Source organism: Ovis aries, chromosome X (assembly GCF_016772045.2).
Source record: "Ovis aries strain OAR_USU_Benz2616 breed Rambouillet chromosome X, ARS-UI_Ramb_v3.0, whole genome shotgun sequence".
Lineage (NCBI taxonomy): Eukaryota > Metazoa > Chordata > Mammalia > Artiodactyla > Bovidae > Ovis > Ovis aries.
Window position 1 is genome coordinate 1540494 of NC_056080.1, and position 19357 is coordinate 1559850.

General features: G+C 49.9%; 1 protein-coding gene across 2 annotated transcripts in view; it reads left to right on the forward strand.

Moving 5' to 3' along the window:
* LOC101118853 (anosmin-1) overlaps positions 1 to 18118 on the forward strand; it is a 222078-nt gene extending 203960 nt beyond the window's left edge. For both annotated transcript variants that reach the window (XM_042241675.2, XM_060407548.1), the window contains 5 exons: positions 3676 to 3770; positions 7727 to 7901; positions 8515 to 8741; positions 9969 to 10095; positions 13445 to 18118. In XM_042241675.2, coding sequence (XP_042097609.1) covers positions 3676 to 3770; positions 7727 to 7901; positions 8515 to 8741; positions 9969 to 10095; positions 13445 to 13503 — 683 coding nt within the window. In that variant the 3' untranslated portion in view covers positions 13504 to 18118. The remainder of the gene's footprint in view (positions 1 to 3675; positions 3771 to 7726; positions 7902 to 8514; positions 8742 to 9968; positions 10096 to 13444) is intronic.
* The last annotated feature ends 1239 nt before the right edge of the window (positions 18119 to 19357 follow it).

Sequence of the window (19357 nt, forward strand, 5' to 3'; positions counted from 1 at the left end):
ACTTGATGTGAGATGCAGGCCACTGTTTGACCCGCCTCGGAAAAGCTTGGACCGCGAGTTGTGTCAGAAAACACTCCATCAAGGACTGTGGGAAAGACAGGCAGTTCGTGTAAACTGTGTTTGGTGGAAGGCAACTGATCAACAGAGACCTGCCATTGAGAAGATGGTTTGTGACTCTTGGCGGCCAAAGTGGGGGCCCTCCATGCCTCTCGGGCAGACTCCAGGGTCAGGCAGGAGGCAGAGACAGTGCTCAGGAGCCTTGACCATGCTTTCTGTGGATGGGGGACAGGAAACACTGGTCGTTCTCAGGGTTGGTGGGTCTGCATCATCAAAGTGGGCTCTGGGAAGTGGTGGTGATTTAGTCACTCAGTCGTGTCCGACTCTTTGCGAGTCTGTAGCCTGCCAGGCTCCTCTGTCCATGTGGATTCTCCAGGGAAGAATACTGGAGTGGGTTGCCTTGCCCTCCTCCAGGGGATCTTCCCAACCCAGGGATGGAACCCGGGTCTCCTGAATTGAAGGTGGATTCTTTACCATCTGAGCCACCAGGGAAGCTCAGGCTCTGGACACAGGCTGCCCCAGTTCCCTGGCCCTGGGGGGCTGATGAGGGTGGACCTGGTGGCCCCGAGGGTGAGGGTCCCCCCTCTGAGGGGATGCTGGGGTGCAGGCTCTGGGTTGGCCGGCCTGCACAGAACACGGATGCCTGCAGGTGAGCCGTCTGCTCTCTGGACATAAGGCCATCCTGGGGAGGGCTGTCCTGCCAGAGCCTCACAGATACAAGAAACCAAAGGCATCGTTAAATAAAGGCAGAGAGCATGCAGGTGGGGCAGGAATCTAGGATGTGGAGTCTGCTGAGCCAGCCGTGGGAAGTGATTGGAAAGCATTGGGTTTGCATGGAGATCCTCACCAAGGTGGGGGGGTCTGTCTCCAGAGACCCAGGGTGTGCACTCAGAGCCGGCCGCTTGCAGAGCTAAAGGGTGGGAGGGGCCATGGGATGTGTGTATGTGATCCTGTGAACTGCGCTGTAGGAACCCATGGGTTCCTGGGGGAGCTATGGGTAATAATTGCACATCACACAGCTGTAGCGTGGCAAAGTAGGCACCCACCTGTCCAATGGGATTTTACATTAAGAGGAAGAGTCTGATTCCTTCAGCGGCAGCAGCAAATGCTTCCATTTGCTTTGTGGGCTTGAGGGACGCAGGGGTTCACCACGTACAGAAGTGAGTTTGCATCCGGGCACACAGGGGCGCCGGGTGGCACCCTGCCCGCCACTACCTGCCCTGCTCAGGGCTCTGCCCACCCCTTCCGTGAGCTGTGCCCACGCCGAGTTATCGCCGTCACCGTCTTGTCAGTACGCTGAGCTTCTGTCAAGGTCGTTCTGTATTCACCTGCGTCCTACCTCCGTCCAAACTAACGTGGATGTCACCCAGGCACTCTGCTACTTACCCAGACGCCTCCGGGTTTCGGGTCCACAAGTCCAGCTGCCTCTGGGAGGTCGTTTCAGCACGATGCGTCGAGCCGCAGCACCTGTTGAAAGATAGGGTATGAATCCGCTCATCAGTTGACTTCATACTTTGCGTATAATGTACGGTTCTTCTCTAGTCAACCCATAGCTCTTGATGTCTGCTGTGTAAGAAGTTACCTCAACCCTTTTTAGCTAAACAGCGTTGATGCCTGCTTGGTATCTTTACTTTCTGGTGGAAAAGTCCTCCTTTTCTTGATTCCCAAAGTGCTCCAGAGCAAGTTCCCAGGGGACCCAGCACTCCGTCAAAGAGGTCTGCGCTCTGAAAACCTCTGTTTAAATGCTTGGTTTGAGTGCGGCCGGGATGTGAGGCTAATCACTGCAGGGGTGGGGGTGGTGTGGATAGGGGGCGACGCCTTTCACACCCGCCCGGGGACTCACTGGGTGATTGATAAACCCTGCCAGCCTCTGTTCCCACACGCAGGCCTGGCTCTGCAGCACTTTTGTCTTTTTTTCCACTCGGTCGATCTCCCAAAGAAAAGACACGGACAGAAAACGCGCCGCTCGGGCTGGAGGTGGAGACGTTACGTAAGCGGCCCTGTTCTCTGGGTGCTGGGGCAGCAGGTCTGATTCTGCAGGGGCCACACAGCCGGCGAGGCTGGGGCGCGCTCACTGCGCACTGTTCTCACCCTCGCCTCCTGAGGGGGAGACCCTGCGCACATGGAGCACACACGGAGCACACACAGAGTCCACACGGCACACATGGAGCACACACGGAGCACACACAGAGTCCACACAGAGCACATGGAGCACACACGGAGCACACACAGAGTCCACACGGCACACACGGAGCACACACAGAGTCCACACGGCACACACGGAGCACACACAGAGTCCACACAGCACACATGGAGCACACACGGAGCACACACAGAGTCCACACAGCACACATGGAACACACGCAGAGCAGACATGGAGTCCACACGGAGCACACGCAGAGTCCACATGGAGCACACATGGAGTCCACAGCACACACACAGCACATGTTGAATACACACAGCACACGCAGAGTCCATACAGAGCACACATGGAGCACATGCAGAGTCCACACGGAGCACACATGGAATCCACACAGCACACACACAGCACGCACAGCGTCCACACAGCACACACGGAACACATGCAGAGTCCACATGGAGTCCACACAGAACACACACAGAGCACACATGGAGCACATGCAGAGTCCACACAGAGCACACGCAGAGTCCACATGGAGTCCACAGAGCACACACACAGCACATGCTGAATACACACAGAGCACACACGGCGTCCACACAGCACACACCAAGCACACACAGTGTCCACACAGAGCACACACACAGTCCGCATGGAGCACACACAGAGCACACGGTGCACATACGGAATCCACATGGAGCACACAGAGTCCATACCAAGTCCACACAGCACACTGGGGCAGCCAGACCTTCAGGGTGAGGAAGGGCCAGGCGTTTACTCCTGCCTGGCTTCAGGATTTCTTCCACCAGCTTCCTCAGAAACATGCAGGATTCAGAGACTCCTGCAGAATCTCTCTCATCACCTAGGAAACAAGAGGAGGAACGCTGAGCATCCCCCATTCTCCTCGGGTTTCCTTACCGTGGGCGCCACGGCTGGGCTGGGCTCAAGACCTCTGCAGAAGCATCACAGTGCCACTTTCCTCATGATTGTTTTTTTTCTATCTGGTTCTCGTATATCAATTTACTTCTCCTTTTATGCTCTATTACATTCCCCCCGACTTCATTCTCTTCCCCGGCTCCGTTCTTGAAGATTTCTTTGATACGGACCGTTTTTAAAGCCTTCATGGAATGTGTGAAGCGGTATCACTTCCATTTTACACTTTGGTTCTTTGGCCATGAGGCGTGGGGGATCTTCGATCCCCAGACAGGGATGGAACCGACACCCCTGCATGGGAAGGTAGAGTCCCAACCAGTGGACCATCGGGGAAGTCCTGAGCTGATTTTCTCTTGAGGAAACAGCAGGCAGAATTTGGGGAGACCTCCATCCTCGGCCAGGCGGGTGCCCATCTGCATTGCCTGCAGGGTCCTCCGCCCCCTTCCTGTTCTCTCCAGCTTCAGGATTGTCGGGCCGCGAGCCCTCTCGCTTGCAGACTGTTCTTTTGTTGTTGTTGTTGTTGTTGCTAAATTGCATTCACCTTACAGATCCCGGCGTCGGACCGTATCACGTGGAGTGGTTTCCGGAAGTCTGCACCCACAACAAATCCGCCAGGCTGGAGGCATCCTCGGCCGTGACCCAGGTGAGGAGGAGGAGGAGGCTTGAAATGGGGGTGCTTGGGGGCTCTTAGACACACCCGCCCTGCGGGTGCAGCTGGACGGGAAGAGGTGCACGCTGAACGTGCTGTGGGTGACTCGGTCACCGACCCGTTACCTTCGGGACAGGCGGGGAGGAGACACAGGGTCACGTGTTCCCTCATCCCTGCACGTTATCAGCATGGGGGAGGGGACCCTGAGATGCGGAGATTCCAGACACAACTCACAAGGAGCTCCCAGGGCATATGGTGTCAGCCTGGGAGTGTTTCATCTTAATCACACAGAAGCTCAGAATTCTCTTCTCCAGTCTGAGTCAGAATACCCTGTGACCTGAAGGCCTTGTTTTCCCAGGGCAAGTGGGAAAATTTCCCAGGGTTTCTCTGCAACTCTGTCCCTCAGCCTCACCTTTAGCTACAACCCTACCTTGTGCCAGCTTGTGCTGCGGGTGGAAGACCCGCCCGTCTTGGGCCCCAGCACGTGCTCTTCTGACGTTAAGGGTCCCAGACATGCTCCAAGCTGCAGCTCCTGTATGGGGGCAGGAGGCCATGACAACTGCATGCCTAGAATTTACCCCCACACACCCTAACACAACTCACCTACAATTGACACCCACACCCTAATACAACCGCTGGCCTAGAATTGACACACACACCCTAACACAACTCACCTACAATTGACACACACACCCTAATACAACCACTTGTCTAGAATTGACACACACAGCCTAACACAACTCACCTACAATTGGCACACACACCCTAATACAACCGCTTGTCTAGAATTGACACACACACACCCTAAGACAACTGCTGGCCTAGAATTGACCCACACACACCCTAACACAACTCACCTACAATTGACACACACACCCTAATACAACTGCTTGTCTAGAATTAACACACACACCCTAACACAACTCACCTACAATTGACACACACACCTAAGACAACTGCTTGTCTAGAATTGACACACACACACTAATACAACTCACCTACAATTGACACACACACCCTAACACAACCGCATGTCTAGAATTGACACACACACCCTAATACAACCGCTGGCCTAGAATTGACCCACACCCTAACACACCAAGGAAAGGAGATATCACACTGGCTTGTTGCAACCATCACCGTCAGCTTTCCTGTTCCTGTAAGGTTATATATGTAGTATACACAGGGTCCTGACAACACCACCCTAGAAGGGACACACACACCCTAACACACCAAGGGAAGAAGACGTCACACTGGCTTGTTGCAGCCATCACCGTCAGCTTTCCCCAGGTTATTTACGTGTATACAAGGCCCTGAAAACAACACCCTAGAAGGGACACGCACACCCCCTCTAACACACCAAGGGAAGGAAGCATCGCACTAGCTTGTCACGAACATCACTGCCATGCTTCACATGGGTATAAGGTTATACAAGTGCACCCAGGGCCTTGACAGCACCTCGAATGGACACACACACCCTGACAGACACACAAGGGAGATAAACCTCACACCAGCTTGTTACAAATGTCACAGTCAGCTTTCCTGTTCCCAAAGGTCATATATGTAGTATACACAGGGTCCTGACAACGACACCCTAGAAGGGACACACACCCCCTAACACACCAAGGGAAGGAGACGTCACACTGGCTTGTTGCAACCATCACCGTCAGCTTTCCCCAGGTTATTTACGTGTATACAAGGCCCTGAAAACAACACCCTAGAAGGGACACACACCCCCTAACACACCAAGGGAAGGAAGCGCCGCACTAGCTTGTCACGAGCATCACTGCCATGCTTCACGTGGGTATCAGGTTATACAGGTGCACCCAGGGCCTTGACAGCACCTCGAATGGACACACACACCCTGACACAACCGCTTGTCTAGAATTGACACACACACTCTAACATACCAAGGGTAAGAAACCTCACACTGGCTTGTTGCAACCATCACCATCAGCTTTCCTGTTCCTGTAAGGTTATATATGTAGTATACACAGGGTCCTGATAACACCACCCTAGAAGGGACACACACACGCATCCTAACACACCGAGGGAAGGAAGCGTCGCACTAGCTTGTCACGAGCATCACTGCCATGCTTCACGTGGGTATCAGGTTATACAAGTGCACCCAGGGCCTTGACAGCACCTCGAATGGACACACACACCCTAATACAACCGCTTGTCTAGAATTGACACACACACCCTAACACAACTCACCTACAATTGGCACACACACCCTAATACAACCACTTGTCTAGAATTGACACACACACACACTGACACAACTGCTTGTCTAGAATTGACACACACACTCTAACACATCAAGGGTAAGAAACCTCACACTGGCTTGTTGCAACCGTCACCGTCAGCTTTCCTGTTCTTGTAAGGTTATATATGTGGTATACACAGGGTCCTGACAACACCACCCTAGAAGGGACACACACCCCCTAACACACCAAGGGAAGGAAGCATCTCACTAGCTTGTCACGAGCATCACTGCCATGCTTCACGTGGGTATCAGGTTATACAAGTGCACCCAGGGCCTTGACAGCACCTCGAATGGACACACACACCCTAACACAACCGCTTGTCTAGAACTGACACACACACCCCCTAACACACCAAGGGAAGGAGACGTCACACTGGCTTGTTACTACCATCACCGTCAGCTTTCCCCAGGTTATTTACGTGTATACAAGGCCCTGACAATGACACCCTAGAAGACACACACACACCCCTTAACACACCAAGGCAAGGAAGCATCGCACTAGCTTGTCACGAGCATCACTGCCATGCTTCACGTGGGTATCAGGTTATACAAGTGCACCCAGGGCCTTGACAGCACCTCGAATGGACACACACACCCTAACACAACCGCTTGTCTAGAATTGACACACACACACCCTAACACACCAACGGTAAGAAACCTCACACTGGCTTGTTGCAACCATCACCGTCAGCTTTCCTGTTCCCATAAGGTTATATATGTGGTATACACAGGGTCCTGACAATGACACCCTAGAAGGGACACACACACGCACCCTAACACACCAAGGGAAGGAAGCGTCGCACTAGCTTGTCACGAGCATCACTGCCATGCTTCACGTGGATATCAGGTTATACAGGTGCACCCAGGGCCTTGACAGCACCTCGAATGGACACACACACCCTGACAGACACACAAGGGAGATAAACCTCGCACCAGCTTGTTACAAATGTCACTGTCAGCTTTCCTGTTCCCATAAGGTTATATATGTGTGCAGGAGGCCGCGACAACGCCACCCTACAGGGGACACGCACACGCTCACACACGAAGAGAAAGAAATGGCACAGTAGCTTGTTACAACCATCACCGTCAGCTTCCTCTTCCTGTAAGGTGACATTCCCAGCCCCTCAGCCCTCCACGGTTGAGTCCGGCCTCATAATTCTGTTTAATCATCACAGTCTGGCCGGAAGCAACAGAGAGAGCCCTCCAGAAAGGGGAGAAGAGACACGCCTCCAGAATGTCTTCTCTGCCTTCAGGAAAGACTCAGGTCTAAACTGAGCTTGCGTCTGGGAGGAAGCCTGAGTCAGCTTTTTTTTTTTTTTTTTTTTTTAATAACAATTCGGGTTGATATTCACAGCTTTTCACCCTCCCTGTCCAGCCAGCTCCCCATAGTGGGTTGTGATGGTCAGGAAGGGGGCTGCCATGAACTGAACGCTTCCACCTGGTTGTTCTAGAGTCTGGGTGACCCTCTTCACTGCAGGAGCAGGTCATGGTTGTAAATCATCTCGGCAAGGACCCCGTGTGCTTTGTGTAAAGGCCGTATCACACACGCACACACACAAACACACCCACCCCACCACATGCAAGAAGACAAACTCCTGGGACATCATCACATCTCCTGCCAAGTCCGTTCCCTCGTGAGATTTTTACAGCTGGCGTGTTCTCTTTCTCCGTCTCGCTCTAGGAAAACTACATGATTCTTCCAGACCTGTCATTCTCCTGCAAATACAAGGTGATCGTGCAAGCCGCGCGGCCCCAGGGCCGCTGGAAGGCGGAGAGCGCGTCCTTCACGACCCCGCCGTGCTCTGCGCTCAAGGGCAAGACCCACAAGCACTTCAGCTGCCCTGGCACGGAGGAGGGTACGTGTCGCCTGGAATCCCCGGGAGGCGCGTCGCTGGGCACAGCTCCAGAGTGCGATTCACAAGGCCCTGAAACCCAAAAGGATCACCCCTTTCTAGATGGCCCTAGGACAGCCCTGTCTGAACAGAACGTGTGTATACGAACCCTCGCCTAGCCTCTGAAGTCCAGCCGCACTTAGCGACAGGCTTTGCTGAAGGATCAGCCCTTAGAAGTGAAAGTGAAAGTCACTCAGTGGTGTCCGACTCTTTGCGACCCCATGGACTGTACAGTCCGTGGAATTCTCCAGGCCGGAATACTGGAGTGGGTAGCCTTTCCCTTCTTCAGGGGATCTTGCCAACCCAGAAATTGAATCAGGGTATCCTGCATTGCAGGCAGATTCTTTACCAGCTGAGCCACCAGGGAAGCCCAAGAATACTGGAGTGGGTAGCCTTCCCTTCTCCAGCAGATCGTCCCGACCCAGGAATTGATCCAGGGTCTCCTGCATTGCAGGCAGGAGGAGGTCAGGTTGCTGACCCCAGGTCCCAGAGAATGGCAGTCTGAACACCGTGTCCTCTGGGGCTGCCTCTCTCCACCCCTCTAACCGCTGCACGGTTCCCCTTCCTGCGCCCACAGGTTACAGTCACGTGCGCTCCAAAGTGCAGGCCAAACCTGAGAACCTGTCCGCCTCCTTTGTGGTACGCGATGCCAACATCACGGGGCACTTCTCCTGGAAGGTGAACCAGGTGGGCTTGCCGCGGCCGGCCACCGGCTTCCAGGTGACCTGGGCCGAGGTCACCACTGAGAGCCGGCCCAACAGCCTCCCGAACAGCATCATCTCTCAGTCCCAGATTCTGCCCGCGGTGAGTGCCCGCCCACCTGCCCCATCTCAGGGTGGGTTCCCCGCAACCCGGAGGGAGCATCCCTGGGGGAGGCACTCGGGCACCCCAAACCCCCACTGCAGGGGCAACGTGTTGAGACTCACATGTAGGCTTTCTCCTGTGTGAATTCTTCTGCAAGAATCAGAACATACCAACAGGGTTCCTGTGGGCCCCCAGTAAATTCTTTTGTAAAAATCGGAGCACACCATCAGGGTTTCTGTACATTAACTATCATTACCATAAACTTAGGAGAAACTGCCATCTAGCTAAACTTGATGACTAGGACCAGCTCTTAAGGAGGCCTCTCCTGTCCACACGGAACGCAAAGGCTTCACCATTTTCTGTTCTTTTGAATCCCTGTCCTTCTGGGCCAAGCGGACGTGCCCCATTTGAAGTGCTAAATTTTTGGGGGTAAAGAGCTAAAAAGAACCTTTTTCTCTTCATTTTCCCCTTCAAATCTGGCCAGAGCACTTAATGAGCTGGAGTGCCTTCCAGGCCAACTTAATTCCTTGGTTTGGGGGGAGAAAAAAAAAAGCATGTGTGGGCTTTTACCAACTCTCAAAATGCCCTTAGAATATGCAATTCTTGCTCCAAAAAGAGAGAGAAAAAAAAAAACACCTTAAATCCCGGAAGGAAAAAAAAAATTCCACGGAATCGGACAGTAATTATTCTGTGTGTGTGTGTTAGGTTCTATTGAGTTCTAAGACCAAAAAAAAAAAAGTGTTGGCATAAAAAGAAACATTTTTTGGCCGCTGGCACTGACAGATACTGTCTTTTAAGGAGCACAAGTTGGCGCGTTTCCCCGAGATGTGGATTATCAAGAATTCACATCACAAGATGTGCAGATGAAAACTTTTAAAGCCTGGGAAAGTCTTAGATTCAGGAATGGAAAATACAGTCCCCTGGAGGGGGTGGGGGTGAGCGGCAAGAACTGGCCTGACTCATGTGAGCTCTTGGCTGCCAAGAGCCGGGGTCTCCTTGCTGCCCAGACCACCCGGGGATGGAGGGGGTAAGGGGTCTCCAGCGAACATGGACTGATTGCGGGTTCCTGGACACGGTGGAGTGGAAACAAGTGAACCGCAACTGCACGTATCACGGTGATGTCGCGAGGGAGGCGTAGTCTCTGGAGGAGAGTCCAGACATGGGTCGTGGTCAGAGGCAGCGGCTGACGGACCCGTGTCCCCCAACGCCTTCCCTCCCCTTCCCCAGGATCACCCTGAGCTCTCGGTCCCAGGTCTGCGGCCCGCCACCCTCTACCGCCTGGAGGTGCAGGTGCTGACTGCGGGCGGGGAGGGGCCCGCCACCATCAGGACCTTCCGGACCCCCGACGTGCACGGTGAGTCCTCAGGGGGCAGGAGTCCCGCCCAGCTTGCAGACACACAGAAAGTCTTGGTGAAAAAATGGAAATCCATAGATCCAACATTGCAGGCTCCTACCCACAGGGGGTTCTCTGAACCCGAAGCCCCCCCTCCCGTTTGTATGTGCTTCCTCCCAGCCCACCTGACACGCTCCCTTTTTCCCTCCCGTGCACCCTCCTCCTCCCCTTCTGTTACTTTTTTGCTCTACAGAAGGCATGCTTTTTTTCTTATCTTCTAACCTTAAATACCCAAGAGGTAGGGCTTCTAATGCAGGTAGACATTAGAGACGTAAGGCTCGATCCCTGGGTCGGGAAGATCCCCTGGAGGAGGGCATGGCAACCCACTCCAGGTTTCTTGCCTGGAGAATCCCACGGACAGAGGAACCTGGACAGGCTGTATTCCATGGGGTCGCACAGAATCGGACACGTCTGAGGTGACTTAGCATGCGCCCACCCAAGGGGGAAAAAAATCATCATATCATTCTGAAATTTTTTTAAAAATTAAGACATTCAAATATAACTGTATAGGAAATACTACTTTGCTATGCAGCTTATTACGTGTATTTCTACTGTATATAATCTATTGGCTTCCCTGAATTCGCCTGCAATGCAGGAGACCCTGGTTCAATTCCTGGGTCAGGAAGACCCCCTGGAGAAGGGATAGCCTACCCACTCCAGTATCCTTGGGCTTCCCTGGTGGCTCAGCTGGTAAAGAATCATCTGCAATGCAGGAGACCTGGGTTCAATCCCTGGATTGGGAAGATCCCCCTGGAGAAGGGAAAGGCTACCCACTCCAGTATCCCAGCCTGGAGAATTCCATGGACCGTATAGTTCTTGAGGTTACAGAGAATCGGACACCACTGAGCCAACTTTCATTTTCACTGTCTATATTACATAAATTTTCTTCACGATATGATCCCAATTAGTCTACTTGACTTCCTGCTAAATCACATAGGTTAAAAATGATTTCCACCTATTGTTTCAAAACAAAGAGCCTCCCGGGCAACACTAAGGACATATGCCAGGGAGTGGTCGCAGTTATTGACCATAAAGGAGTCCTCATCCTACTGTGTTTGCTGATATTGAAAAAATGGGAAAGAAAATCTAGTGATGTCTTCAGGGGCCAGAACTGTTAGCTTTGGCAGTGATTGAATACGTGCTGGGTCTGTTAACCCTAAACTCCTGGTCCACCCCCAGCCCCACTGTCCCTTCCACCCTCTGCAGCCACAAGCCTATTCTCTATGTCTGTTAGTCTGTTCTTGTTTCATAGATGTCACTCGCGTGGGGTCTAAACTACAGCACAAAGGAACTTGACTACGAAGCAGAAGCAGATTCACAGACAGAGAGAGCAGACTTGTGGGAGTTTGGGATCAGCAGATAGAACCCAGTATACACAGGATGGGTAAACACCAAGGTCCTTCCATGGAGCAGGGAACTGCATTCCATATTCTGTGATAAGAAAGAAAGAAAGTGAAGTTGCTTAGTCATGTCCAACTCTTTGCGACCCCATGGACTGTAACCCACCAGCCTCCTCCATCCATGGAATTTTCTAGGCAAGAGTACTGGAGTAGGGTTGCCATTTCCTTCTCCAGGGGATCTTCCCACCCCAGGATCGAACCTGGGTCTCTTGCGTTGCAGGCTTTACCATCTGAGCCACCAGGGAACCACGATGGAAAAGAATATATACAGTGTGTACATACATATAGAAACAGAATATATAAAACTGTTCTCTCTCTCTCTCTCTCTCTCTATATATATATATATATATATATATATACACACACACACACTGTATATATAAAATTGAATCACTTTGGTCTACAGCAGAAATTAAACACAACATTGTAAATCAACTATACTCTAATAAAATTTAAAAACATATGTGTTTGGAAACAAAAAGTATGCACAGTGGAATAAGTGCGGGAGGAAGCCAAGAGTCATTTAGTGCAAGAGGATATGGTTTGCTGGAACTGTGGTCCAAGGTGCTTGAGGCCCAGGTCGGGGTGTGAGACGGAGGATGGTGAGATTAACGTAGAGACGACTGCATCTGAGTTACCTGTGGGATAGTGAGACGGAGACTTCCTGAAGGCCTTCGGGACTGCAGGGTCCAGCGCTGAAAGCTTTGAAGGTCATCGGCATGTGGGTAGTAATTGAACGTGGGGCTGTGTACTGGAGGTCAGGAAGGTGAGAATTAGGCTTGGACAAGACCAGGGGAAGTGCTGTGTGAAGAAACTACATGGAGAATAGTCTATGTCTTCCCAAATTCTTGGGGCTAAATATCAATTTTTTAACAGTCATTTCAACAGCTGTATCTTAGGAGCAATGCTTTCATTTCTGTTCCTGTTTTTAAGCAGATCGTTTAAAATATCAGATTCTTTCTTTTTGCTTCAATTCTCCCATCACTTTAAATTCTTCATGTAGACGATGTGCTAGAAATAGTAGACATCCATCCCCTCCACTGTTAACACACTTAAGCCTCTGCTCTATTAGTAAAAACATATGGAAGCTAATTTTAGTTATTAGCAAAACTAAACGGCAACAATTGTGTATTTACAAAGATTAGTTATTAGCACAACTAAACAGCAACAATTGTGTATTTACAAAGATTAGTTATTAGCACAACAGCAACAATTGTGTATTTACAAAGATTAGTTATTAGCACAACTAAACAGCAACAATTGTGTATTTACAAAGATTAGTTATTAGCAAAACTAAATGGTAACAATTGTGTATTTAAAACAAAGGCAGCGTCCTGTTGGGTTTCAGATTATGTACATTGCTTTCTCAGCTTAAACTTTAAAAAGCCACGTCAACGGTTTATGTGTTGATAAGAAATAATGATCCTGGGTTTATTTTAATTTTTAAATGATGGATCAAATTTGCCCCAGCAGCTTTTTGCACTTAGGAGTTTAAAGACAAATAAGAACCACCCCATTGGGAGCGCCCTGTGTGACGCCCTGTCCTGTTTGGGAACCATGTCCACCCATCACTTACAGTGTCCCTCCACCGAAAGTGTGTGTGTCATGAAAGGATGTGTTAATTTCTAAACTTTTCCGAGGAAAGACAAAGGGTTCTGCCCGGCTTACATTATTATAAAGGGGCTTGTCTTCTTTCTCTTGCGATCTTGAAGGTTTTGTGGAGAGAACCAGAGAGCTGGGGAAGGCAGAGAAAAAAGAGAGGCAGGGTGGATGCGTGTCTGCAAGTTCAGAGTCAGGTCCGGCAGGGCCTGGGTGGCATGGACCGTGGGCAGGGCACAGACGCACACCTGTTCCTCCAGTCGGTCTAGCTGGGGACCGTGGCCGGGCTGACACGTCCGTTCTGTCTCTAGGCCCCCATCTGAAACACCGCCATCCCCATCACTACAAGCCTCCTGCAGAAAGGTACTGAGCTGCTCTGAGAGCCCGTCGGAACCCTAAGCGAGTGTGGAAGCTGGCACAATCCCCCAAGGACTGGCCGTGCCCACTGGGAGGCATCAGGCCCTTCCCGGAAGACTGCCTGCCCCTGCATAATAACCGTGGGGCGCTCAACACTCTGTCTGCCCTGGAAAACGTGCCCCAAAACCAAGGACCCGCAGTGAGCCTAGCGAAGGCGGGGGTGGAGAGGGGGTGGGGGGGGTTGGGACAGGTTCCCATGACAACAGACAACACACAGCCCAGCCCTGTTCCACTTCTAATTCTTGCCTGCCTGTGTGGTAAAGCTCCTCCCAATGCAGGTCTGAGTTGTCCCCGAATTTGCATCAACAGATTCTCCAAAGAAGCAATTGACACACATAATAGGCCTGCCCGTAGTAAGCATAGAGTTACTCACTGAACACTTGGAGATTACATTATTGATTGGATTTGCCAGGTCAATGGAAAAGTATCCAGATTTTTACGTCCTAATATTGATTCAGAGATTTCTGAAGATGAATGTTTTTTAATCCCCTGTGGGTTTTTTTTTTTTCAACTAAAAAATCTGTAAACCCAAAATATTGCCTATTAGTTTAAAATGCTCCAGCTTCAAGCACTCAAGCTTCATTTTATACAAAGACATAAGTGAGTTTGGCCTCGAAAGGACAGTTTCTGTTAAGACATTCCCAGCCAGGAGTCAACACTGCTACCCAGAGTCTGCCCTGGAGAAATTAAAACTGTTTCCTGGGGCTTTAATATTTCATCCTACAAGAAGGTTTCCTGATACTTTATTGATATTTTCCTTTTTTCCTTGATGGGGAAGACACCTGCTGCCGTGCTTTGTTCGGCCACTTTCCTGTGTCTTAACACGCTACAAAACCTCTTGCTTGAAATGAAAGAAACCCAACTATCGAACATTTTCAAATCTTTCCCCTTTGCTTAATCAAAGCAAGCTGTTTGTTTGGTAGAATATTCTCCATAATGTAGAAAAGGTAGAGGAGGACTCTGGAAGGTAGAGAAGGACAGCTGTTTGCCTTGGACTAACCTACCTTCGCTTTCCAGGTGGCTCAGTGGTAAAGAATCTGCGTCCCAATGCAGGAGATGCAGCGACAGGTTCGGTCCCTGGGTTGCAAAGATCCCCTGGAGGAGGAAATGGCAACCCACTCCAGTATTCTTGCCTGGAGAAAATCCCATGGACAGAGAAGCCTGGTGGGCTACAGTCCGTGGGATTGCAAAGAGTCAGACACAATTTAGCAACTAAACAGGAAACCTTTCTCTACTCCTTCAAATCTATTATATCTTACTTGAAAATTGTATGAAAATTTTAATTGAAAAAGTAAGAGGCGCCATGCTAATGCCTCATAGCCTGAACTCAACTGAAAACATGGTATTAGTATATAGTGTTGAGGGGAATGTTGGGGCACCCTTAAACTAGAGATGTTTTAATATATTTTTTGCTTGAAGGAACACCCATGTGTATATATACATGTATGTTTGTGTGTCTGTATATTTCCAGGTAGGTATACAATATATATGGGGAAGGAAATGGCAGCCCACTCCAGTATTCTTGCCTGGAGAACCCCAGGGACAGAGGAGCCTGGTGGGCTGCCATCTGTGAGGTCTAACAGAGTCGGGCATGACTGAAGTGATTTAGCAGCAGCAGCAGCATACAATATATACATACGTGTAAGTACATACACACAGACGCACACATATACACGTGGGTAGCTTGAGTACAAGTCGCTGCAATAATTATTTAACCAGCTCACCCATGATGGATGCAACTCTAAACATCATTCAAGTAATCTGTTTTCCCCATCGGTGTCTATTCTATGAGAAAACAGCGATTTCTCCAAATTAAACATGGAAGGGCGTCCTCATGTCATTATGTACACGAGGAACACAGTGAAGGCTCTTGTGCGCCTGGAAGCCTGCCGTTTTCCTTCCTTTCCGAAAGCCTGCGGTGGGCACCCTGGTTGCCGGCGGTTCAATGAGCGGTGAGGGGTTGAATGAGCGGCGCAGGCCGAGAACGTGAGGGTCTCGACTCCTCCTGGGAGGCCTAAGCTCTTAAGTGCGGACACCAGGCAGAGAGACGACCCCTGTTATCACACGCACGCCTCTCTCCCCGGAGAACCCCGGGGCCGGTATGCATGGATCTCTGACGGAACAGATGGGAAAAAAAAAACTTCCTGCGTCTTCGATGAGCTTGGAAGCTTGAGCAGGCGGGCGGTGCATTGCAGCCTGAAGGAGGGGCTACGGGGGGATCTCAAGGATGCAGCCAGCTCATGGGGCTTCGGGCTGTTTCTCTGCAGCTCCGTGCGTGGTTTGGGGTGGACTCTGCAACAGAGTGTCCCTGCAGAGTCAGCGGGTTCCTCTTCTGCACGGAGATGGGAGGGACAGTCTTCACGGAGGACGCATGCGCAAACACAGAGCTCATCTCTGAAACCACGGGTTTTCCCTAGACGCCGTTCCCAGCATCTGGATTTTCAAACCCTCAGAATCTCAAAAGGGAAGGCTTCAAATTATTATTGGCTGTGTGTTTATCGTCTTCCTTCATTGGTCCTAAATATATTAGTAAGTATTTGTGCCAGCCCATCTTTGTACTGTTGTATAGTTTAAAACGCGGGAGTATATACATAGATGCGAAATATTATTAAATTATTAAATACACTTAATTTTGTAAAATTTAATGATGTTTCTTTTGCCTGGGTCATAGACGTTGAGCAAATACATTTTTAGTTCGGATCAAGGTTCTGAAGCTTCTATCTTCCTTGAAATACCTGAAGTAGGTCTTATGAGCATTTCATCTTGCTATAACATTTGATAAATTTTATTAGTATTATTGGAAGAGAAGACTAGGCAATAAGAGAAAGCTGAGTTTCCTTTATAAATTTCAGTAATACTGAAATGAGCAGAAATATAATTACAGTTTTGAATTTTTAAAAATTTGCCCTAATAAAGGTCTAAAAATTTATGTTGTTTAATTTTAAAGCCAGTTTCATAGCTGATTCTCTGTTTTATTGAAATTAGATGCACTTCTCTCCTATGAGAAAAAGTATATTCAGTGACAGCATTTACTCTTTAAAAAAGCCAAGCTCATCAAACATATGAAGTCATCAAATACAGGTGTGTAACCCGATACACATCAAGGCTATGTGCGTCTTTTTACTGAGAATATTCACTCCTCAGTGATGGGTTTATTTATCTGGGCTATCCTCTTGTTGTAAGTAGGCTCAGGGAGCAATCTTTATAAATGAATGGCATCAGCCAGTGTTATTTTAATATACATAAATGGGAAGGAAATCCAGAAACGAGGGGATAAATGTGCACTTAGGTCTGAGCAGAGACCAACACAACATTATAAAGCAGTTTCACTCCCAATAAAATTTTCTTCAAGAGACAATAATGTTTATGACAGGTAAAATTTCCAGAATCCAAAGTTTACAAACAGATCTCTGTCCTAGAAAGACCTGGAAGAACCCAGAACCCATCTAGAGAGCAGAACCCATCCTCCAGCTCAGCACTGCTGAGACCTGGGGCCGCACGGCTCTCTGTTGGCGGACGGGACCTGCCCTCTGCACTGTGGGGCGTGGGGCACCCCTGGTCTCCACCCACCAGAGGCAAGGAGCACCCCACCCCGGGTGTGATGACCACACACTCTGTCATCACGGTCCACACCGTCTTGGGGTGCAGAGTCGCCCCTGCACCGTAGTGATGTTCACTGAATAGAGGAAAACTGCCCTCTGCAAGGCAGAACTGAGTCAAGTGGGGTAGGCATACCTGGGAAGTGCTTGCACTGGATCTCAAAGCCCTTCAGTTCAGTTCAGTTCAGTCGTCCAGTCGCTCAGTCGTGTCCGACTCTTTGCGACCCCATGAATCACAGCACGCCAGGCCTCCCTGTCCATCACCACCTCAGCAGTATCTTTTATGTCCACTGAAGAACCTGATTAAAAGGCTGAGTTTGTCTGTCATGTGAGTGCAAATATTCATTTTGTCCTACTGACCAGGCAGCAGCATTCACGATAATGGGAGTCTTACTTAACGCCCTTACGCCACGTGTCGTGGGGTTCATCATGTTCAGTCCTGTGACTGCGAATATCTCAATCTAAACTTATGCACACGTGCCCATCGTCACCGGAACACAGTGGCTAAATACCTGTTGCGTTGTACGTTCATTTACGATAAAAATGCACAAAGCCGGTGACCTATGGTGGCTATGGTTTTGCATGGCCAAACTCAGCTTCTCAGCTCTCTTGGACACTTGGCAAGTTACATGATTCACAGAGTGACTCACACAGGTCTCTCTGCAGAACTGTTAGGACTTCTTGACATAACCATAGTGCGCAAATAACAGAATGGCTACCCTCTCATGCAAACCACGTCCCTTAGACAGTTCATTTAAAAGTCAATATTTATTTATGTATGTAATAAAAAATGATTTTGTTTGTGTCTCATGTTATTTAGAGAGAAATAATCTTGTAAAGAAATGTTGTAAAAAAAAAAACCACACACACACAAAAACATTGTAAATAGTCTGATCCCTGTCACTCATTATTTTAACGGTAGAGTTTGTACATACTGACTGATTTCGTAATAAAGGACCTTTAAACCTGCCCAGTGGACTGGACTCCTTATGTTCCTGAAAACACACACACACATTTTATTTTCATTTAGAAAGAAAAGTGAGCAGTTTCCTGTGAAGCTGGGGAGACGGAAACAGCCTCATTCTCCTGTCAGTACGAAAGGAACTCAAGGTCTGGTGAAAGATTGGAGGTTAGGAGGAGAAGGGGGTGACAGAGGAGATGGGATGTTTGCGTGGAATCGTCGACTCGATGGACATGAGTCTGAGTAAACTCCAGGAGATGGTGAAGGACAGGGAGGCCCGGCATGCTGCAGTCCACGGTGTCACAGACAGACAACTGTGCAGCTGAACAACAATGAACAAAAATGCCACAAGGCAGCTCGTCGTCCTGAACACAGCGTTCTGGACCATTGACAGAGATCAGTGCGTCACGGTTTTCTCTCTATTTACAAGCATGACTCTCAGTGGTTTTGGTGGCATTTTCCATCCATTGGTCCACAGGCTTAAACAACTGTCCCCCCCTACCACTCCCGACCCCAGGTGCTGTCCATAAAATGCCACTAGATACATGTTGTACTCATAAGCTTTCAGCCACAGCCCTTGGTTGTCAACAGCACAGTCACTGCAGGCCAGAGAGGGGGGAGCCTCCCACCCGTGCAGACCCCCACACCGGGTGGCCGCTGTGCCCACGGGCATCTCCATCCGTGACTCAGGAGGATGCTACTCCATAAACCACCTGAAGAAGGCGGTCCATCCGAAAGCCAAGATGAGTTCTGTCTCCATCAAATCACCTACTTATTTCTCTACGCGTTCACCCGGCAGGAATGTCCTTCAAGTTTCTGGTGCTGCGTGGTCCTGCTATACGGGCAGGATATTGGCTATGAGGGCAGGTCCCAGGGCTTCAAGGGCTGCTCCTGTGAGGAGAGAGCAACTAGACAGAACTGGAGAGTGTGAGAAACCCAAGGAGGAAAAGAAAGCAGAGCGTTGTGTGAGGGAGAGGCTGTGGGGTCCTGACTTTCGTGTTCTTAGGCAGGATCACTGTGGGCTGAGACCCCCATGGTGAAGAAGCTGGCGGCTACCCAAGGGATGGACGTGGGGCACCCACAGGGAGACACGGGACCTCTGAGGTGTGAGCCTGGGCTTCCTGAGTGACCTCCAGAGCCAGCTACCTTACCTTCTGTTGTTTTCTAATCTCCTTGAAAAAATGATGGGATTTTCCTGACAAAAACTCACACATTGTTCTAGAAGCATCTAGAGAGACTGTGCTGGT